We start from the raw sequence: 23,620 nt of genomic DNA, 5'->3' as shown, positions 1-23,620 counted from the left end.
TACTATCGTAATACATTATTCGAAATTAATCTCCTCGGGTTCGAACCTGCGATTATTTGAAATTATTTACGATATATTATGATCGTGTTTGATATGAGCGTGCGTGAGGCATAACTTTTTTTTCGTTCGTAGATCTCAGAATTGTTTGGGTTACGTCGCAGTTACTACGTCTCTAGGTAGAAAAATCATTCGGTGCGAGAGATGCTCATTGGAAAAATTGAAGTAAAGTAAAAAGTCTACTCTTACCGGGAAAACGATAATGTTTCAAAATCGAAAAATCGTTATTAGATTGAAGCTTTACAACTGTAACATCGGTATATCCACATTAATTTTTTTTTTCCTCTTGCTTCAAAACTTTCCGCGCCGATTTTAGAATACTAAATGCAGAGGCCAATGTGCATCTGCAAAGAGATGAATCATTTGCAAGAATGCTCCTAGCTAAGGTACTACGACCATGCATGACTCACATACATGCACGCTGGCCTATGCTGACCGGAAACAACGAGCAAAATAAAAACGAAATAGTTATGAAAATCAATTGATGCAATAATCCAACTGGGAACAGCTGCGCTGAAGTTTAATATTAGATATTAATATAATGTTAAAAACTAGAATAATATGAGTTAAAACCCATAGGCTAAGCGAAGATAGTAGCAAATGGTAAAATTATTGCATATTGCTAATACAACCTGTACACGCTGCTCCATTAAACCTGCACACCATTAGCCAGCAACAATATTACATAAACCTACGAAAGCAATCTTATAGACTTTCAAAGAATTATTCAATTTTTACCATTCATGTTCGCAGGCTCATGGTTTACTGTACAACCCTTTTGTATCACGTCAACAATTTCATAAACATACTGCAATAGCCCAAATTGTAATCTTCTTAAAAACTGTCACTGTTTCAAATGTAAAGGACAACGGGAAAGTCATGGCACTTTCCCCTTTTCCTGACGCAGAGATGTCGAGAGAGAGTCCGCACTCTTGCCCCCAACACGGGTAACGGAATTCCCGATTCCCCAGGGCACCCTGACCCGACTTCCTCTCCTACGACAAGCAGAAAAACCCATAGTTGATGAAATGCTACTAACATTTTGAAATACATTTACAACTATTAATGAATGGAAACTATTGGTAAATTTAAGTAAATTAACAATATAATAGTTCGCAACCAGCCCCTACTACTGTTTCTATAGATGTCCGTGTTTTAACCAAAGAAACCGCTACTGTTAAATAATTATTCATGATAATTTATCAGTCCGATCAATGCTCACGTGTACAGCAGAAAAGCTAGCAATTAATGCAATTATCTCCTACTACTAAGACTATTATTAATATTATAAAGTACCGAACACTTATTCAATCAAACCTGAATATTAAGCGATTTTCACCGCTCTTTTTGCATTGGGTTCGATTGAATGGGTGAACAACGGTTACTATTAGTTAATACTTATTAATACTACGTCTTAACATTAATATTAAGTTATGATAAAATCTTGTAACTTTTGATGTAAAAGGGAAAGGAAGGGCATGAGTAGGTGAATCACCTTCCCATCTCTTGACGCACAGAGGAGAACAAGCCGGATGTGGGATGTGCCAATTTCTAAGTGGCTAAACTAGAGCAGTTCTAGCCAATTAGATTTTCGGCTATTGTCTTTCCTCCAAAATTTTCCCCCGGCAAGTTTTCCTGCGTTTTTCGAGCCAGCGCGTGACCGAGGTCCGCTTCTCGCAATAAAAAGGCCCGTAGGCCCAGAGAAAAATTCAATTCAGTTCGGCACGCGAAATTCGACGATACCCTTTAAAGTAGACTGAGTAGTGAGAGCCCGACTCTGCTACAACCCAGTCTACTACGAAGCGAGGACACAGTCGAATTTCGTTACCACCCTCGAACGATCAACTGGTTACCAGAGTCCGTCTCTACTGCCACTTGATCTTCTTCGAGCGCGGCTTACATCCGCGCTGGTTCAACGCCTGTAGCAACTTTCACGTTTAAATAAAAGTAAGTGACCAAATATCATATTCTTTCTTTTGATCAAGTGTTTCCGTTTGCGCGAATACCATTACTCGCCATAGTATTGGTACCCGTGGATCACCGGGAAGTATAAAGTGTTCTTGTTTGCGCGAACGCCGTATTAGGACTCGTGGATCACCGGGAATCATAAAGTGTTTTTGTTTGCGCGAACGCCGTATTCGTACCCGTGGATCACCGGGAATTATAAAGTGTTTTGGTTTGCGCGAACGCCGTATTAGGACCCGTGGATCACCAGGAAGTATAAAGTGTTTGTTTGCGCGAATGCCATATTAGGACCCGTGGATCACCGGGAATTATAAAGTGTTTTGTTTGCGCGAACACCATTACTCGCTATAGTATTGGTACCCGTGGATCACCAGGGAAGTATAAAGTGTTTTTCGCGAACGCCATTACTCGCCACAGTATGGGCACCCGTTGGTCACCGGTAATAGCAAATTAGCCACGCACAATCCGTTGCTCTTCGCGGTAATAATACCATCAGAATAACAATGAACGATCGGATTAAGGCAAATACCCACCGTGATATTAGTGTGTCAAGGTCAAATTACGTACGATATCCTTACTCGTGACGGTGTTAACAGTTTTCGGATCGTGAACGAGATATACACCGCTCTTGACAAAAGAAAGCCGCGAGCAAGTGCATCGGAATATTGCACAGCAGTCAGTCTTAGTCGCGTGAAAGCAATAGTAACCCTTTTTTGAGTAACGCGTCGTTAAGCTGAATTACTCTTTTAACCCCGCGTCCCACCTACGCGCCCAGTGTGAATCCCGAGCTATTGAGCGAAAGCTTAGGCTCAAATAATACGTTGCGCCGACGTAACACAACAATGTTCGACGATGTAACCGACTCAAAAGTAAGGTAACTAATAAATTTTTCTAAGTAACGTAATACAATACACAGTTCAAAAATACTTGTTTTCCTATATTGGGCGCTTATGAGAGGCTGCTATGCCCTCTGTAAAAAACCACACTTCGTTACACGAGTACGATCCATCCTAGACTACCTTACGGTCCCTCGGGCCATAAGATAGCTGTCGGCGATAGCCCTTTTGAGACGAAAGCTACTATTTCGTACCAAGGATGGAAAGTTTCAAATTGATACTCGATTATATTATTACCGGCAAAGATAATGAGTCAATTTTGATCTACAATTGCACTAAACTCTCAGATCAACATAATGAATCAACAAATGGAAAGGTTGTTGAAAGAATGCGCTAACTCCGACAAACAAGTTTTAATGAAAGCTCTTTTAACCGGAAAGTCAACGAGAAGCTGTTACAGTAGCATGTTTCAATGCATCAAGAGTGACAGATAAACGTGGTATGAGGTTTACAAATCAGAGGACTTACGAATGTATTCTTTTTCGTATAAAAAGCCGTAAAACTTACGAATACTTGCGCAGTCATAATATTCTGTCAGTTCCATCCATCAACACTTTGAGCCGATACATGAAGCATATAAAAGGATCGTATGGATTCGACGATAACATTTTTAGATTATTGAAAAAAAGACTGCTGCAATTCCTGAATCGGATGTACACGGTAAATAAGAAATTTTAAAAATACATATAAATGTGTCTGATTTTACAAAAACTTGTATACTTCATATGCCGATTAGAATCACGGCTTTCATTTTGAGTAAAAAAAAAAAAAAAAAAATATTTTTCGTAGCTGTAAAATATGAAAAAAGGGCCAAAATGTCATTACCGTTAGGCAAAGAATTAAAAAATTTCATTTTTAGCGGCTCATGGTGCTTACGCGTTGAATTTTCAATTTTTTTTTCGCGACACATCTCAAAAGTTTGAGCTCTCAAGCATTGTTTCTTGGGGTTTACAATAAAAAAAATTTTTCGTTGTGAATATGGAGTATCTGGCTGAGTAAAATAAGCGATCATTACCGTTACGCACATTATCTTGAAGAAATTATAAGTTATTGATAAGTTGAATACATTGTTTGCAGGCATCTGGTAAGAGAATGTAGAAAAATTAATTTCATTCAAAACATTTCCTTTTGGGGCTTCAGAACCGTCAAAACAGTACTATAGCGGCGATGACATACACTGAGAAAAGAGGTGTAAAAAAAAGTATTATGAGTATACTAAAAATTACTATATTTTTCAGGAAAGCTTCGACATGCTCACCTGATGACGCAAATTATTACGTTTAAAATAATTTTTATTATGTTTTAAACAATTTTTATTATGTAGTAGCTCTACAAAAAATTATTCCACAGTATAACAAAAATTACTATGTCTAACATAGTAAAAATTGTGATAGTATAATTTTTGCTATAAAACATAGTCAATTTTATTTGAATCGTTTTAAAATGTCCTACATTCAGAAGTAGAATTTTTTATGTGACATAGTAAAATTTCTCATTCTACTGAATTGCTATTCAGTATAGTAAAAATTACTATGTTCGAAAGTAATGTTGTATGATGTCTATAGGTATACACACCTATTGAATGGTTCAAATTTGAGGTTATACGAATGAAAATATTAAGAAAATCAAATTTTTCGATTTATAAGGTTAAAAAATTGATACGTGCAGACAATCAATATTGAATCGACTAATTATCCGTTGTCAACACTGTGGTCCACAGGAAACCCTTTGATTTTTAACTTTATTGTGTGTATGATAAACAGTACAGGTTCCCACATGTACTTTATCCATACGCGCGTGGACATCATGTTCCGTAGTCTAGTGGTTGCGAAGCCTGACTCGAGAGCTCAAAGGATGAAGGTTCAAATCCTAGCCGCTGCAGATCTTCTTTAAAATAATAAAATTTTATATTACATCAATATCAATTTTTACTCTGTGAAAAAATATCTATGTACATGTAACTTTCATATATATATATATATATATATATATATATTTCAATTTTCTGATAGTTACATGTACAGTCCCTGAGTATATATATAATAAATATACATATTTTTACTATTTCTGAACAAAGCAAAAATTACTATGTTGAATAGAAAATTCTAATATGATCTGGTTTTACTATGTAACATAGAAATTTTTATAATATGGCGAGTATGTCTCAGCTTTCCTATAAAATATAGTAATTTTTATTATAGTTGTAACACTTTTTCTAACACTACTTTTCTCAGTGTACCTATCATTACCCTTACTCTATTTTGAAGTTTTTTTGAAAATCCCATTTAAATTATCATGGTTTTTTAACAATGCAACTAGAGTAGGACCACAAATTTTTAGCTACCTTGGACCTCTAATGACGTACAAAAAATCACGAAAAAATTATAATCGTTAAATTTCTAAAATCACATTTTGCACTGAAAAATATTCAAGTTTCCGTGAAATCATATATATATATATATATATATAGCAAATCTTTCGTGCACATAGAAAGCCTATTATTTTTTTGCTTTTTAGGGATACTTTTCATCGACGGAATGTAACTGTCTAAGACATTATCCTTAAACAGACGTACGCTTCAAGTTGAACGTACGCACCAATTTGTTTTCTAACAATGGGACGACATAGCTAGGGTACATTGAAACTCTATAAATATATTTTTTCATCTGCAGGAAATAAAATCTTTCGTTGAGTATTTAGAACATTGGGAGCATCACGCTATGACAAATAATTTTGAATTCATAACTAACTCAACATGTTATGGTTTAAAAATCTCTCAAAGATCTGCGTTAGAAATGTGTTCTTATCTATGTTAATGGTTGTTGAGCAGATCTTCCAGGGACCACCTTGGAGAGATATACATTTGTGATGAAAACTACTATTAAATATTTTTAAAAATGGCGGTCCTTCGATAATAACATTTATAGCAAACGAAAGCAGTAGTAACAAAATTCATTATAATACAACGAAATCTATTTGAAATTATTTTTCTTACCTTGGGCACAAAGTGCAACAAGCCCTTTGTAGCCTTGAGCTACAATTTAGGCGCTTAAAATTACTTTGCGCCCACCGATAAAAAAGTTTTTTCGATCCTTCAGAGCCACAGTTTCTCTTTGCGTCCTCGGTAAAAAAAACAATATACGAGACTTGGGTACAAAAGTAACACAACCGCGCCCTTTGGATGCTCAAAATTATTTTCTGCCCTAGCGACGTAATGTACTCTAAATTTGTGCTTTGTTTTTACTTAAAAATGAATACTGAATTGGAAATTGTTTGTTACAATAAGTATGTCACAATAAACTGAACTATCACGGGATTTACTTTAAGTTGAATAAATTTTTTTTCAGAGATTTTTTGGAATGATGCGACACTGTTGTGGCTCTAATGATCACTCCGATTTAACACTTTTTATTCAACTGTACAAATTAGTGTCCACGTACTCTTTAATAAAACCTCCAAAGGGCTCGAATGTTCAAGGCAGTGATTTCATAGATGTTTTGCTAAAAATCAAAGATATCAAAGATACCGATAAAAGACTGAAACAATGGAACGCTCAACTAGATACAATCCTTGATAAAGGACTGTACGTAGAACGAATTTCAGATGCTGCAAAAATAATACAAGAGCACAATTGTTTTCAATGCTCTACATCTGAATACGTGCTTGCTTACGTAGCTGTTTACGTAGCCAGGAAAAGTTCCAGATTTGCTGTTATAAAAGACCAAACAAAAAAATATGTGTGTCATGACTGCTCTTCTTCACTTATTTTAAGCGATGATCAACCGACATCTGATGTTTATAAGTTAATAGAGATGAAATCGAAAAGATACTCATTTAAACCATCAATTGCATTGTTTAACATTATTTCAAGCTTAGAACATGCAATATTTGATGTAGTTAACAATGGTGAAATTCATTTCGATACTATTCTTGAAATCACATCAGCTATTGACCGTGTAGGTTCTCTTTCTTTTGTTGGCTGTGAAAAACACAAGTTGTCAATGACGCACAACATCATCGCATTTTGTATTTCAATGAGGATGTTGTTCATAACAAAGCAGGTAAACAAGAATGATAATATAGAGAAGAAAAAAACAAGAGAAAAGAGAAAACTGTCGAAGCTATTTTACGCACCAGACAATAATTTTCAAGAAAAACGGAATTGTGATGACATAAAAACGAAAAAAAAACTGCTTCTAAACATAAAAAGGCTGTGACAAAATTAAAATCTAGGTGTAAGTAAAGTGTGCATGTTAATTTGGAATATTTATATCTAAAATTATTTAAATACCAGAATTTTTTTTTTCCTTTTTTTTATGATACATTGTTACAACTGTTGGATACAAGTTTTAAGGTTTGTATTAAAAAGATACGTTTTTCTTTTATCCAATGTGCATAAAGTTGTCTTTAGAATAATACATGTAAATATATATGTTACATACGTACTGTATGGCTGTGATGTTTTATTGATAAATCAAGATTTAACATGTTTCGACCTATAAAATTTTTTTTTATTTACGTAAATATTGACAAAATACTATGTATTATAACAATTCAATAGGACGAAAACAAAAAAAAAATTGGTTTAAACCAGAGTCCTGCGAGTCCAAAAGCACAACGGCTATCGATCGTGCTACCGCACCAGTATATTAGTTCTAACTTAATCTACCATATGTTTATGAGCATAGGCAAGAGCTTGAGCTAAATTACTTATCCATTTGTTAACTTAGTTGTTTACATACTTGCGTGGTTGCATCATAGTGCATCTTCTTACATTTTTCTCGCATTTTCTGTTATAAAAGATTGCATTTATTCTAATATTTTATTGATACCCGTGCTTTCATTCCTTCTGTCGGTCAGTCAATATCAGCATAAGTTTGCTTGAAATTCTGGTTACTTGGGTGGCCGTCTGCGGCTCTGTAACCAGTTAGGAACGGCTTTTCTGACGAGTGAGCCTGGCGATATCCGTCAAGAAAGTTGAACTATTTGGCGGCGCTGGGGTCGGTCGAGTTGAGTCTTCTCAAAATTTTACTTTTGCACATGTGCAGAGGACACAAATACTGTGGTCGAGTGTTGGGTCCTTTACCTCAGTCAGAGACCAAGAGCTGAGACCAGAAGGGGTCAAAATCTTAACCAGCCGCCACTCTCATCAGCATTCAAAAACTTCATGAGTTGTGGAAATCCGAAATATTTTAGTCATATTTCATTACGGTGAAGCGATATATGGTACTTATAGTAGTGCCACATAATCTTTTTAATTAACCAGCCACAACTTACACCAATGGATAAAAAATAAAAAGTTGTCAACTGACAGCAGAAGGCAATATTCGTGACATGTACTTGATACCTATAGGAACACAGCACCTCTATAGATACACGAAAGGTTCTTTGTTTATTATATCACGAATTAATACAATGTCTCAAGTGGTACAATTCTATGTGAATATCTAAAGACAAAATTTGTACTACAAGCACTATAAGCGCTTAAGTATTACTTCAACACAAGTCCGTGTACTGTGTGATACGTAATACGTTTTATTAGTTAGCAATGTAGTCAACACAGACAGAGATCAGCAGCTTTAACCATCAATTACTGTGAAATTATTGCACCACGACTGTGCTCGTGTCTGTCGAGGGTAATTAGCTTAAGCTCTGATTCGTCATTCGGATCCCCAACTTGAAACATCCTCCTTAAACGCAAGAGTATAAAAAACTCCTCGCACGTAACAATATTCGCCTTTTCTCTTTCATCAAGTGCTCCAAAGTAATTATAAAGGTTGGAGAGTGAGTTCTGTTGCGTTTTTTAAGTGGATGTAAGACTGTGTTCGGTGACTAAGCTGTGTGAGAAAAGCTCGAGCAAACCAGGCTACTGTAAACTTGCCTAAAAAGTGAACTAAGGAGGAAGAAGATAGAAGGGACTTGGGTTGACTTGGGTTCAGACGTTTACAAGGACGTGAAATAAAAAGACGAATGAGATACGCTACTACCGTAAGACACAAGACATAAACTCTAATAGTAAATCAACGCCAGCTCAGTGCACACCACTCCATACATATCGCTCGGTGAAACCTAATACCACAACGCCGAGTCAACAATTTCAAAGAAAAGTATACTGTAAGTAAAAGCGAATGAGGCCTTGGAGCCGATGGCTGGTTCCTAACAAACAAAAATAAAATTTATTTGTTTGTAGAACGAATCTACGAGTTCCGCCCTTCCCTAATAGAAGTGTGGACGTAACACTCATCTAAGATAATAGATGAGGCATTGTAGATAACATTATAGACCAGAACACAATATCTATTCTTTTGGAGGTCGATTTTCGGGTACAAGATGCATTTCGATCTTACCGCAAATGACATTTGCAGTGACAACTTTTCATTCTCTATTCATTGATCTAAGTTGCAGCCAGTTAATAAAAAAGATCATGTAGCACTACCATAATTACCACATTACTCTTCACCAGAATGAAATATGACAAAAATATTTCGGATCTCCACGAATCATGAGGTTCCTCAATTCTGGTGAAAGTGGCGGCCGATTAAAATTTTGACCACCCTCCGGCCTCAGCTCTTGGTCTATTATGCGCATAGAGATATAAGGATAGAGTGCGCTAGAGGCTGAATACAGCGATACGGTAAAAGAAAGAGATGGTTGCCGAGTGTCCTCTCTGTCTCTTTCTACCCGAGCACTGTGATTGGCTGATGCTCAAGAGGCAATAACCTATGTCAGTAACTGCCGCTGACGGCTGACGGCCAGAATACCCCCTTGAGCAGCAGCCATTCAGCCAATCACAGCGCTCAGCTAGAAAGAGATGGAGAGGACACTCGGTGACCATCTCTATCTTTTACCGTATCGCTCCCCCTTACGTACATTATTATAGTTAGCGCACTCTATCCTTATATCTCTATGATTATGCGATACAAGCCACAGTTCCCACAGTACATTTAAGTCAGAAATTTAAATCTGGTCGTTACACACATGCACCAATGGCTAATTAACACTATGCTTGTGTAGAAGATTGCCATGACTGAGTCTGCGGGCGATGATGAATAAAAAAACAAAAATTTATAGTTATAATAGTACCTATAAATAATAGCTATACTGACCTACATTTCTCGCTGTAATGAACTACGAAATAGCTATAAATTATTGTGGACAATACCTGTACAATTTAGGTGTTCATAGCCATTCATTTTGAGCGAGTTCGTAAGAAAAATTGTTTATACATTTGATGTTTTTTTAAAGTTATATTAGACATGAAAGATGTTATAATGTGGATGATAACTTAAAAACTGGGGGATTGGAGAATTTTCGAACATTATTTTTTTAAATTTACATTAATAACCATTTTTTTTTTCCAGTCGTTGAAGCCTTCAGTTGTCGTTATCACGTTGATGATAACACCACAACTGACTGTCGTATCTAAAAAAAAAAAATCAGATATAGAAAAAAATTTTTCTTGAAAATTCGCGCAAAATTAACTAGCAACAAGCACCTACATTTTACAGCTACTACTCATAATAATTTATAGATCCGCTAGTTGATTAGAGCTATAGATGTAGGGCACTATAGCTATAATTATAGCTATTATTTAGGTATAATTAAAGCTATTAATTTTTTACTCAGATGCGTGGCATAGGATGTAGGGTTAGTATGGTATTGGATAACTTTTTTTTAATTAAGGAGCCCATGTTATGCCAGAGACTCATGTATATTGAAAATAACATATGTGGTTTTTCACCCAGAGTACAGTAACATAGAATTATATTTTTAATATGCGCAAAGTATAATCAATGTTTGACTGTTCATAATGTGCTCTGTCATCAAAAGCATAAGGAATGTAGAGGTGGTGTAAAGGATGCGAGGGGCTACCCACGTGATTTAAGCGATTTAAATCACTGTTCCGATGCTTTAAATCGCAGTTAAATCTTTAAATCATCTTTAAATCACGATGAAAGAAAAAAATTTTTTTAAACATAATTAAACGACCTAGATACTCTATATACACGAAATGTATATAATTTTAAAGATAAATCCAACCACAGTCCGTAATTCAAAGATAATCGGTAATGATTAGGCATGAATGTACGCACAGCATACAGTCATGCGATTCACCCATACAAAACGCCTTATAATTCAAAATACTGTATGACTACTTTCAAATGAAACTATAATTTTTAGTTGCACTTTTACCTAAATTGCAAATTATTCAACAATAAAACGGTGATTCATTACTAATGTAGATCACACTTTACTTGGTTACTTTACTATTTGAAAAAAATCAATATCTGCGAATTAAGTGTGGCTTTTTTCCACCATATTTTGCTGTTGATACCTAAAAAAATTGGCAAATAGTGTGCCAAAAAAAACGAAATTGTTTCAAAAAAGAATTCTTTTCGACAAACATTAATTTTTCAAAGTTGGGTATACCCTAAAATGTATACACGTCCATTTTTCGTAACTCTCTTTTCGAATGCAGAATGGTTTATCTTGCTTCTTGTTATTATAAGTGACTTCAATCGAACATACTGAACAAGAAACTTGGCACGTTATGTTTAAGGATCGAAATATTGAGAAGAAAAACTATTACTTTTCCTGTCATTGGCAAAATTTTTTTGTGATTTACATGGTTTTCCTGTGATTTAAGTGCGATTTAATGCGATTTAAACGTAATTTACGTTTTAAATCACGCCTCATCATCAGACTCCCTTGTAAGTAATATCAATGGTAAGTCTTGATTCTTTCCAACACTAGAAAGCTTCAAGAGATATACCAAATAATAAATTATATTAGAGTAAGAAAAGAATTTATTTCCACTTACATAATACTTGGCTAAATTATTTTTTTTTTTTTAAATTGTTATCACTGCGTTTGAAGTATGAGCTACTGCGATCATTACAATTTAAGTGTAACAGGGACTCTAATTTTCAATTACTCACAGTATTTTTAACTTATTTTTCAAATACAATCAACTCAAAAATTAATGGTAAGTCATAATTGTTCCTAACGTCAGGTAGTTTCAAGACACGTACTAAATGAGAAATTTTATTCATTGCGTTATAGAATCGAAATATTAAAAATGACAATTTTTTTCCCTTTTACAACGCATAGCGAATTTTTTTTTGTGATTTACATGGTTTTACTGTGATTGAAGTGCGATTTAATGCGATTTAAACGTAATTTACGTTTTAAATCACACCTCACAATCAGACTCCTTTTTAAGTAATACCAAATGGTAAGCCTTGACTCTTCCCAACACTAGTAAGCTTTAAGAGAAATACGAAATAATAAATTATATTCATTACGTCAAAAGTTGTAACAATAAGGAAAAAATTCATTCCCACTTTTATAAAACTTGGCGAAAATTTATTTCGTTTACATTGTTCTTACTGCGATTTAAGGATGAAATACTGCGATCATTACAATTTAAGCGTAATAGGGACTAAAATTTTTGATTAATTATAATATTTTTTACTTATTTTTCAAATAAAATCAACTCAAAACTCAATGGTAAGTCATAATTGTTCCTAACGTTAGGTAGTTTCGAGACACGTACTATGTGAGAAATTTTATTCATTATGTCATAAAATTGAAATATTAAATAAGACAATTTTTTTCCTTTTACAACGCATAGCGAAATTTTTTTTTTGTGATTTACATGGTTTTACTGTGATTTAAGTGCAATTTAATGCGATTTAAACGTAATTTACGTTTTAAATCACACTTTCCAATCAGACTCCTTTTTAAGTAATACCAAATGGTAAGCCTTGATTCTTCCTAACACTAGTAAGCTTTAAGAGATATACGAAATAATAAATAAAATTCATAACGTCAAAAATTGGAACGAGTATGAAAAAAATTCAATCCCACTTTCATAAAAGTTTGCGTAAATTTATTTCTTTTATATTGTTCTTACTGCGATTTAAGGATGAGATACTGCTATCATTACAATTTAAGCGTAAAAGGGACTAAAATATTTGATTACTTAAAACATTTTTATCTTATTTTTCAAATAAAATCAAATCAAAAATTAATGGTAAGACATAATTGTTCCTAACGTCAGGTAATTTCAAGACACGTACTAAATGAGAAATTTTATTCATTGTGTTTTAGAATTGAAGTATTCGAAATGACAATTTTTTTTCCTTTTACAACGCATAACGAATTTTTTTTTGTAATTTACATTATTTTACTGTGATTTAAGTGCGATTTAATGCGATTTCAACGTAATTTACGTTTTAAATCACACCTCACAATCAGACTCCTTTTTAAGTAATACCAAATGGTAAGCCTTGACTCTTCCCAACACTAGTAAGCTTTAAGAGAAATACGAAATAATAAATTATATTCATTACGTCAAAAGTTGTAACAATTAAGAAAAAAATTCATTCCCACTTTTATAAAACTTGGCGAAAATTTATTTCGTTTACATTGTTCTTACTGCGATTTAAGGATGAAATACTGCGATCATTACAATTTAAGCGTAATAGGGACTAAAATTTTTGATTAATTATAATATTTTTTACTTATTTTTCAAATAAAATCACCTCAAAACTCAATGGTAAGTCATAATTGTTCCTAACGTTAGGTAGTTTCGAGACACGTACTATGTGAGAAATTTTATTCATTATGTCATAAAATTGAAATATTAAATAAGACAATTTTTTTCCTTTTACAACGCATAGCGAAATTTTTTTTTTTGTGATTTACATGGTTTTACTGTGATTTAAGTGCAATTTAATGCGATTTAAACGTAATTTACGTTTTAAATCACACTTTCCAATCAGACTCCTTTTTAAGTAATACCAAATGGTAAGCCTTGATTCTTCCTAACACTAGTAAGCTTTAAGAGATATACGAAATAATAAATAAAATTCATAACGTCAAAAATTGGAACGAGTATGAAAAAAATTCAATCCCACTTTCATAAAAGTTTGCGTAAATTTATTTCTTTTATATTGTTCTTACTGCGATTTAAGGATGAGATACTGCTATCATTACAATTTAAGCGTAAAAGGGACTAAAATATTTGATTACTTAAAACATTTTTATCTTATTTCTCAAATAAAATCAAATCAAAAATTAATGGTAAGACATAATTGTTCCTAACGTCAGGTAATTTCAAGACACGTACTAAATGAGAAATTTTATTCATTGTGTTTTAAAATTGAAATATTCGAAATGACAATTTTTTTTCCTTTTACAACGCATAACGAAATTTTTTTTGTAATTTACATGGTTTTACTGTGATTTAAGTGCGATTTAATGCGATTTAAACGTAATTTACGTTTTAAATCACACCTCACAATCAGACTCCTTTTTAAGTAATACCAAATGGTAAGCCTTGACTCTTCCCAACACTAGTAAGCTTTAAGAGAAATACAAAGTAATAAATTATATTCATTACGTCAAAAGTTGGAACGAGTAAGAAAAAAATTCAATCCCACTTTGATAAAAGTTTGCGTAAATTTATTTCTTTTATATTGTTCTTACTGCGATTTAAGGATGAGATACTGCTATCACTACAATTTAAGCGTAAAAGGGACTAAAATATTTGATTACTTAAAACATTTTTATCTCATTTTTCAAATAAAATCAAATCAAAAATTAATGGTAAGACATAATTGTTCCTAACGTCAGGTAATTTCAAGACACGTACTAAATGAGAAATTTTATTCATTGTGTTTTAGAATTGAAATATTCGAAATGACAATTTTTTTTCCTTTTACAACGCATAACGAAATTTTTTTTGTAATTTACATGGTTTTACTGTGATTTAAGTGCGATTTAATGCGATCTAAACGTAATTTACGTTATAAATCACGCCTCATCATCAGACTCCCTTATAAGTAATATCAATGGTAACTCTTGATTCTTTCCAACACTAGAAAGCTTTAAGAGATATACAAAATAATAAATTGGATTAGAGTAAGAAAAAAATTTATTTCCACTCACATAATAACCGGCTAAAATAATTTCTTTTTTTAAAATTGTTATCACTGTGTTTAAAGTATGAGCTACTGCGATCATTATAGTTTAAGTGTAATAGGGACTATAATTTTTAATTACTTACAGTATTTTTTACTTTTTTTTAAATAAAATCAACTCAAAAATTAATGGTAAGTCATAATTGTTCCTAACGTTAGGTAGTTTTGAGACACGTACTTGATAAGAAATTTTGCTTTTTACGTCATAGAATTAAACGATTCCAAATAAAATTTTTTAAAAATTTGTTTATACATGGCGAATTTTTTTTGTGATTACATGGTTTCTCCTGGTATGTAAGTGTGTTTTAATGCGGTTCAATTGTGATTTACATTTAAATTATGGCTTACTCTGCATTCTACCTCCAGGAATCTCGCAAATTTAATGTAAATAAATTTATTCAGACTCGATCTTGTAAACCCGATTACGCGCAGTAGTAGCAAGTGATGATTGGCTTCAACCTCACGCACCGTTACAGATGTAATACATCATCGATAATCGAATGTCAGCGCAGTAAGTTGCCGCGTTGCTTTCGTAAAATTTTCAAATTCCCCACGGTGTTGACTCCAATGATCGGGCCAATGTGCGGTGGGCTAATAGTGCGCATGCTCGGCTTCTCAGAATCGAGATCAGAATAACTCTGGAAACGTGGTTCAAACTTGACAAAAATGCAATTGCATTAACGTCAGTGTTAACCAGATTAGCGTCACCGACGCCGTGTTATCCGTTAACACAGTCGCATAATACGATTATTTGTTTGCGCCTAGTGCTCTTTAATTCGTTTTTTGTGTCATTCGCTCGTCTACTCGTTCGTCCTAATATCGGGGAAAACTTGTGAGGCAATTGTCTACCTGGCCGTCCTACCTGGGTGTTGTGTACTGAGCTACACGGAACTACATGTGCTGAGTGTTCAACGAGGTGTGCTTTGTTCGAGACTTTGTTTCTGTATATTCGTGACAGCTTATAAAGAGGATTGCCAAGAAATGTCAAAAATTTCCATCAACTCCAAGGTACGTAATACAAAATTTATGACTGTTAACTATGCTTTAAGTAATGTAGTTTAAAAATTAGGGGTTGAGGCTCGGTTACACGCGAGGTTATACGGGGATTCACTTCGTAAAGAGGGAATAAACAGCACAAAACAAACTCGTCCGGCTTGAACCGGCTAATCCCCACCACACTACCTAGCCCCGTCACGACTCGGTCACGAGCACTGGAAGGGGCAAAGAAAAAGGAAGCTAGCTAGGACTCGCGCATTTGGATAGGAAGAATTCTCCCATTCGCAATCACTGCAACTTTTTAAAGCTGTCAAAAGTCGTCAGGCTGGGAAAACGAAAAGTTTTCCGTAGATACGTATATACGCGTATACGAAAAAATAAAATAAAAATTTATAACTTATTTTTCGGCTCTTGTGCCACCTTTGAAATTATTAAAATGTATTTCTATTACTTCTATACACGATACCTACAAGTTTTCCAAACCGTGAAAGGCCGCCAGGCTTGGAAAACAGTGAGTTTTCCGCTGATGTGCAAATACGCGTATACCAATAAATCAGAGAAAAATTTATAACTTATTTTTCGGCTCTTGTGCCACTTTCGAAATTGATAGAATACGTTTCTATCACTTCTATACACGATACCTACAAGTTTTTCAAACCGTGAAAGGCCACCAGGCTTGGAAATCAGTGAGTTTTCCGCCCATAGGCAAATACGCGTATACAAAAAAATCAAAAAAAAATTTATGACTTATTTTTTAGCTCTTGTGCCACCTTGGAAATTGATAGAATATGTTTCTATCACTTCTATACACGATACCTACAAGTTTTCTAAGCCGTAAAAGCGAGTAAAAGGCCGCCAGGCTTGGAAAATGATGAGTTTTCCACCGATACGCAAATACGCCTAAACAAAAAAATCAGAAAAAAATTTATAACTGTTTGTTGGGCACTTGTGCCTCCTTGGAAATTGATAGAATATGTTTCTATTACTACTACAAACGATTAAAATAAATTTGTCAAGCCTTGTAAGGCCGCCAGGCTTGGAAAATGATAAGTTTTCTGCCGATACGCAAATACGCGTACACAAGAAAATCAGAAAAAAATTTATAACTTATTTTTGAGCTCTTGTGCCACCTTGGAAATTGATAGAATATGATTCTATTACTTTTATACACAATACCTACAAGTTTTTTAAGCCGTGAAAGGCCGCCAGGCTTGGAAAACAGTGAGTTTTCTGCCGATACGCCAATACGCGTATACAAAAAAATCAGAAAAAAATTTATAACTTTTTTTTGGGCTCTTGTGCCACCTAGAAAATTAATATAATATGTTTTTTTTTCTTTATACACGATATTAACTTGTTTCCTGAGCCTTTACAGGTAGCCAAACATGAAAAATTAAGAGTTTTCCGCCAATACGCAAGTACACGTTTAGGGAAAAAATGGGGAAAAAATTAATATCTTTTTTTTAGAGCTATCTTTTCACGATAAAAATAAATAGAATACGTTTTCATTGCTCTGGTATACACTTTCTATGGGTTTTCAAAGCCACAGAAGGCCGCCAGTCATGAAAAGTTTAGTGTTTTCCGCTGATACGCGTATCTGCATATACAGAAAAAATAGGAAAAAAATCATAACTTTGTTGGGGCTTTTGTGCCACCTTGGAAATGAATAGAATATATTTCTATTATATACACTTATTATTTCTTAAGATTTTTTTAGCTGTGCAAGACCGCTAAGCTTAGTAAATTATGAGCTTTCCGCGGATGCGCGTATCAGTGTATACGTAAAAAATAAAGGAAAAAATCAAATTTTTTTCGGCGCTCTTGCGCCACCATAGAAATAAATGAGGTACATTCCAATCATACGTACTGCTTATCTCTATATGTTTTTTAAGCCGTGAAGGGTCGCCCTGCCTTGAAAATTATAAGTTTCCTGCTGATACGCGCATTAGCGTATACGGAAAAATTCGTGAAAAAAATGATATTTTTTTTTTAGCTCTTGTGCTACGATAAAAATAAATGAAATACTTAGCTTTTATATCTACTGATAGTCTCTATGGGTTTTTTAAGCTGTGGAAGGCTGCCGGGCCTTGAAAATTAAGAGTTTTTAGCGTATACATAAAAAATTTAAGAAAAAAATCACAACTTTTTTTGGGGCTCTTGTGCCACGACAAAAATGAATAGTAGAACTGGTCTATTATATCCCATCGAAATCTTTATGGATTTTTTGGGCCGTGAAAGGCCGCTAGGCTTGGGAAATATAGAGTTTTCCATTTAACGCAAATAAGAATACGTCGGATAATCGATTAAAATTCCTTACACCTTTTTTCAACAGCGTTGTACCATTTAAAATTTGAGTGTTATTTATTTTGAATTGAATGGTCAACTAATTATATTAATTTCGAGATACACCTACGCCTTTCTGCTTTGGGAAACACAGATTATTTGGGCCATTCGCCACTACCACTAGGAGTACAGCGAAAAAATGATAACATTATTATGGAATTTTTTACGTTTGGTCTACCATGAGTTTCTATCTAATTTATTTTCATATTATTTTTTTGTGCGAGTTTCTTATACTTGCAGGTATCGTGTATAAAACTAAAAGAAACACATTCTATTAATTTCCAAGGTGGCACAAGAGCCCAACAAAAAGTTATAAATTTTTTTCTCATTTTTTTGTATACGCGTATTTGCGTATCGGCGGAAAACTCATCATTTTCCAAGCCTGGTGGCCTTACAAGGCTTGACAAATTTATTGTAATCGTGTATAGTAGTGATAGAAACGTATTCTATCAATTTCCAAGGTGGCAAAAGTGCCCAAAAAAAAGTTATAAATTTTTTCCTAATTTTTTTGTATACGCGTATTTGCGTATCGGCGGAAAACTCATTATTTTCCAAGCCTGGCGGCCTGTCATGGCTTGGAAAACTTGTAGGTATCGTGTATAGAAGTGATAGAAACACATTTTAATAATTTGAAAGGTGGCACAAGAGCCGAAAAATAAGTTATAAATTTTTATTCTATTTTTTCGTATACGCATATATACGTATCTACGGAAAACTTTTCGTTTTCCCAGCCTGACGACTTTTGACGGCTTTAAAAAGTTGCAGGGATTGCGAATGGGAGAATCGCAACTATATGTAGCGTTTTTTGAATGGATCAGGACAAAAAAAAAATTTTTAGCCCCGGGGCCCCTTAGGTCTGATTCGTCCCTGGTGAGGCTGCTCCGGCGTGGGGCTAGTTTCAGCTCCATGGGTTTAAAATTTTTTTAATGAGCTTGCATCAGCCAGAAAACTATAGATTTTGTTGTACTTCTCGCATCGATGACTTCAATGAATTTTTTAAGCCGTGAAAAGCAGCCAGGCCTTAAAAATTGAGAGTTTTCCGCGGATACGCGTATCAGTGCATAGAAAAAATATCAGGAAAAAAATCATAACTTTTTTTCAGGCTCTTGTGCCACCAAAAAAACGAATGAAATATATCTCTGTTATATCAACTGATCATCTCTATTAGTTTTTTAAGCTGTGAAAGGCTGCCAGGCCCTAAAAATTTTCCGCGAATACAATTTTCATTAATGTTAGAACATTGAACAAGTACTTTTCATATAATTTTTCTATGTAACTTTAATTCGTGTACGCTTATTCCGTGTGCTGATGTTATAGAAGTGGAAGTGCATGTTTTTTAATGTTAATTTAAAAATAGAGAAGCTTAGAATTTGTCATGTGAATTTGTTTTATCCGTATAATGCAGGTCTACAATATGGATTCCGATGACATCAGGAGACAGTCCATTAGCCAAGCTCTCTGGGAATACTTCGAAAAAAAATGTGGGTATATTCCCATGGCAATTTTGAAAAGAGCACTTAAGGACAAGTATAGAGCAAATCAATTAGCCATCCGAAAAGTATCAAAACAGATGTTAGAGAAAGATGGATATATAATCACGTATGTAAGAACAGAGCTGGTACAGAGCTTGAGTCCCGAGGAGATTATACGATATTATGGTCCAAAATACTGTCAGAACCCAGCTAATTTTACTTTCGAAGATGGCGAGCTAGATGCCCTTGAACTCGCCATTCAAAAAATAATCAGCGAAAAAAATTTTTTTTCCGAATACAGCGTCATAGTTGATAGAATTTCCAAAGAAGCACTGAGGCATCATCAATTATTGAATCGTCGAAAAAAAAAAATTACCGTTAGCACCACCGATAATGCTAACGAAAGCGCGGGTTCGAGTATATCTAATGGGACAATTATGGATAATATTAAACAAAATTACGAGGAAGTCGAAGAAAAATTGAAGAACGCCATCAATACAATCAATACAGCGCAGGGTAATGACGCAAATCAATTGTCAAACGTTTTTAAGTTGAAAATCGAATTCAATGTCAAAAGCGTCAACTACGAAGCAAATATTGATTGCCCTACTTGCAACAAACAACTCCTACTTGCAACAAACAACTCCTAGTTGCTTAAACGCCAGCGGGCTATTGGATGTTAGGGAATGTAACTCGACATTTTCGGAGCCATTTGCCAAAATCCAATGATACCAAAAAGGCAAATAAAAAAGCAAGTAAAAAAAGGGACAGCAAAAACCTAGGTGAAAAAATAAATGAAAATCAACTGAAGGATTTAGAAAATGACTGCTTTCAAAATCAAAGCTCTTCTCAGGAGTCAAACCTCCAGTCAGACTTTGAGTCAAACTCAACAGGCAAAAAAAGAAAAAGAAAACAAGCTCTTACATCAGACCTACCTAATAAAGAGGGAAGTTATAAATCGAATTCACTGACAGATGAGACAGATTCACACACAATCAATCGAAATGAAGGTATGTATTTTTGTAAGTATTTTCATTTAAAACACTATCTACTTCCTACGTTCATAACAGTTAGTATGTAGCAGAACGGTTGCACGAATAATACATGTATATTAAAAAATCTTGTCAACAGATGATTTGTTGGGATTACAAAATTCTCGACTAACTGGGAATGATGTTACAAAAACAAGCGCCGGGTGTCAACTTTGTAAGGATGGTGAAACTGGAGGTAACTTAAAATTTTCAATTAAAAATGGTTACGGTTGTCTAATATTTCAGCCAAGTATTATGTATGTGGAAATAAATTTTTTTCTTACTCTAATATAATTTATTATTTTGTATATCTCTTGAAGATTTCTAGTGTTGGAAAGAATCAAGACTTACCATTGATATTACTTATAAGGGAGTCTGATGATGAGGCGTGATTTAAAACGTTAATTACGTTTAAATCGCATTAAATCGCACTTAAATCACAGTAAAACCATATAAATCACAAAAAAAAATTCGCTATGCGTTGTAAAAGGAAAAAAAATGTCATTTTTAATATTTGATTTCTATGACACGATGAATAAAATTTCTCATTTAGTACGTGTCTCGAAACTACCTAACGTTAGGAACAATTAGGAATTACCATTAATTTTTAAGTTTATTTTATTTGAAAAAATAAGTTAAAAATATTATAATCAATCAAAAATTTTAGTCCCTATTACGCTTAAATTGTAATGATCGCAGTATCTCATCCTTAAATCGCAGTAAGAACAATGTAAACGAAATAAATTTTCGCCAAGTTTCATGAAAGTGGGAATGAATTTTTTTCTTAATTGTTACAACTTTTGACGTAATGAATATAATTTATTATTTCGTATTTCTTTTAAAGCTTACTAGTGTTGGGAAGAGTCAAGGCTTACCATTTGGTATTACTTAAAAAGGAGTCTGACTGTGAGGTGTGATTTAAAACGTAAATTACATACATTACTATTTTTTTAGGTATCAACAGCCAAATATGGTGGAAAAAAGCCACACTTAATTCGCAGATATTGATTTTTTTCAAATAGTAAAGTAACCAAGTAAAGTGTGATCTACATTAGTGATGAATCACCGTTTTATTGTTGAATAATTTGCAATTTAGGCAAAAGTGCAACTAAAAATTATAGTGTCATTTGAAAGGAGTCATACAGTATTTTGAATTATAAGGCGTTTTGTATGGGTGAATCGCATGCTAACATGACTGTGTGCTGTGCGTACATTCATGCCTAATCATTACCGATTATCTTTGAATTACGGACTGTGGTTGGATTATCTTTAAAATTATACATTTCATGTATATAGAGTATCTAGGTCGTTTAATTATGTTTAAAAAAAATTTTTTTTTTCATCGTGATTTAAAGATGATTTAAAGATTTAACTGCGATTTAAAGCATCGGAACAGTGATTTAAATCGCTTAAATCATGTGGGTAGCCCCTCGAAAGGATGTCAGAAATGGCATTAAGTACGACATAAAAATTGTACTTATTAGCATACCCCAGAAGTTGTGGTATGGACATAACTTCTTTTTGATTTTTGCCTATATTATGCTCAACTTAGATTCAAAGTAGGAATAAAGGAACACACTACCACCCTTGAGCTCCGTACATCTTAATGTTACACGCAACCTTTTTTCTTCTTAGAATGATAAGAAGCGTTGTAAAAACGTACACCATGTACCATGTATCATGACTTCTACTAGTTCCATGTATGGTAGGCAGTATGAATAATAGTCAGGCTTACCTCATGACAGACACAGTCGCCACAACGAATACTCAAACAATGTCTACAAAAATAAATCTTTGCAATAGACTTCAAAGATCCACAGCTGCACATGTACTGTACATGTTCGGGTTGCGATAAATAAGCCATTCGAATAGTATATAAAGATCGCGATCTTTCTGAAAGAAAAAAAATCTTTTCAAATTACTTATTTACTTTAAAGCTCAAGAGTCCTTCGACTTCATACTATATTACTTCACTGTAAGGGCCTACACAGCAACGCACAGCGTACAAGAATAGCATGGGGCTGGTAAATCCATAGAGATATGAGGAAGAATATAAAGATATCCTTATATCTCTGTGGGTAAACCTATATCGCCTGAAACGAAAGCACGCACCTTAATTGGTGCCTCATGTATATAGATACATCAGCCCATGATATTCGGGTGCGTTGTGCATTACAAATTACAGCATGTTGTATAGGCCCTAACACAGATTCAGAAGTTTTAATCATAGACATATACGCACTAGACTGCTCGTTCTCATGTACGCCGTACGGCGCATAGATATAAAAAGAATAGACTGCGCGTTCTTTGTACGCAGCGTTGGGTTAGGCAGATTCAATATCGGAACTTTTTCCCTAGATCGTATATATAGCTGTACAATCTAGGGAGAATGTTCCGTCGAGCAGACAGCACAGCAGTGAAGGGGCATTGCCAAAGACACGCGGAAATTAAAAATTGTAATATTAATAATATGTGGGCCCATTACCCAATGACTCGGGGCGCTTACTGGCCACTCTGTTAAATAATAAAGTATTAATTATTTACACAAGCGCCTATCACCTAGTGACCCAGGGCGCTTACTGGTCGCTTTATTAAACGATTTATATTTTGAATTAATAGCACAACGGTCATCAGGTGATAGGTGCTTGTGCTGTGAATTCATATTTTATTATTTAATAGAGAGGTCAGTTAGCGCCCCAGGTCATTGGATGATAGGCGCTTGTATTAATAATGAATACTTTATTGTTTAATAGAGAGACCAGTTAGCGCCCCAGGTCATTGGGTGATAGGCACTTGTGTTATAATATTACAATTTTTAATTTTCGCGCGACTTTGGCAATGCCCCTTCACTGCTGTGCTGTCTGCTCGACGGA

The 23,620-nt window shown here is 34.2% G+C and overlaps 1 protein-coding gene across 4 annotated transcripts in view; it reads right to left on the bottom strand.

Moving 5' to 3' along the window:
- DCTN4-p62 (dynactin subunit 4) overlaps window positions 1–22,986 on the bottom strand; it is a 40,607-nt gene extending 17,621 nt beyond the window's left edge. Inside the window, exons 1-3 of one of the 4 annotated variants that reach the window (XM_089596418.1) lie at window positions 22,934–22,986; window positions 22,717–22,745; window positions 22,483–22,640 (exon numbers count right to left, since the gene is read on the bottom strand). In XM_089596418.1, the coding sequence (XP_089452544.1) occupies window positions 22,483–22,611 (129 nt within the window). In that variant the 5' untranslated portion in view covers window positions 22,612–22,640; window positions 22,717–22,745; window positions 22,934–22,986. Of the gene's footprint in view, window positions 1–22,482; window positions 22,641–22,708; window positions 22,764–22,933 lie in introns of those variants that run through there. The other 3 variants (XM_014352439.2, XM_089596420.1, XM_089596419.1) reach the window with 3 other exon arrangements.
- Between the last annotated feature and the right edge of the window lie 634 nt (window positions 22,987–23,620).

This window comes from Copidosoma floridanum, unplaced genomic scaffold, assembly GCF_036245765.1.
Source record: "Copidosoma floridanum isolate Cflo_tuat_1 unplaced genomic scaffold, Cflo_Japanese_pri ptg000030l, whole genome shotgun sequence".
NCBI classification, from domain to species: Eukaryota; Metazoa; Arthropoda; class Insecta; order Hymenoptera; family Encyrtidae; genus Copidosoma; species Copidosoma floridanum.
This window is presented reverse-complemented; position numbering and strand designations above follow the sequence as displayed.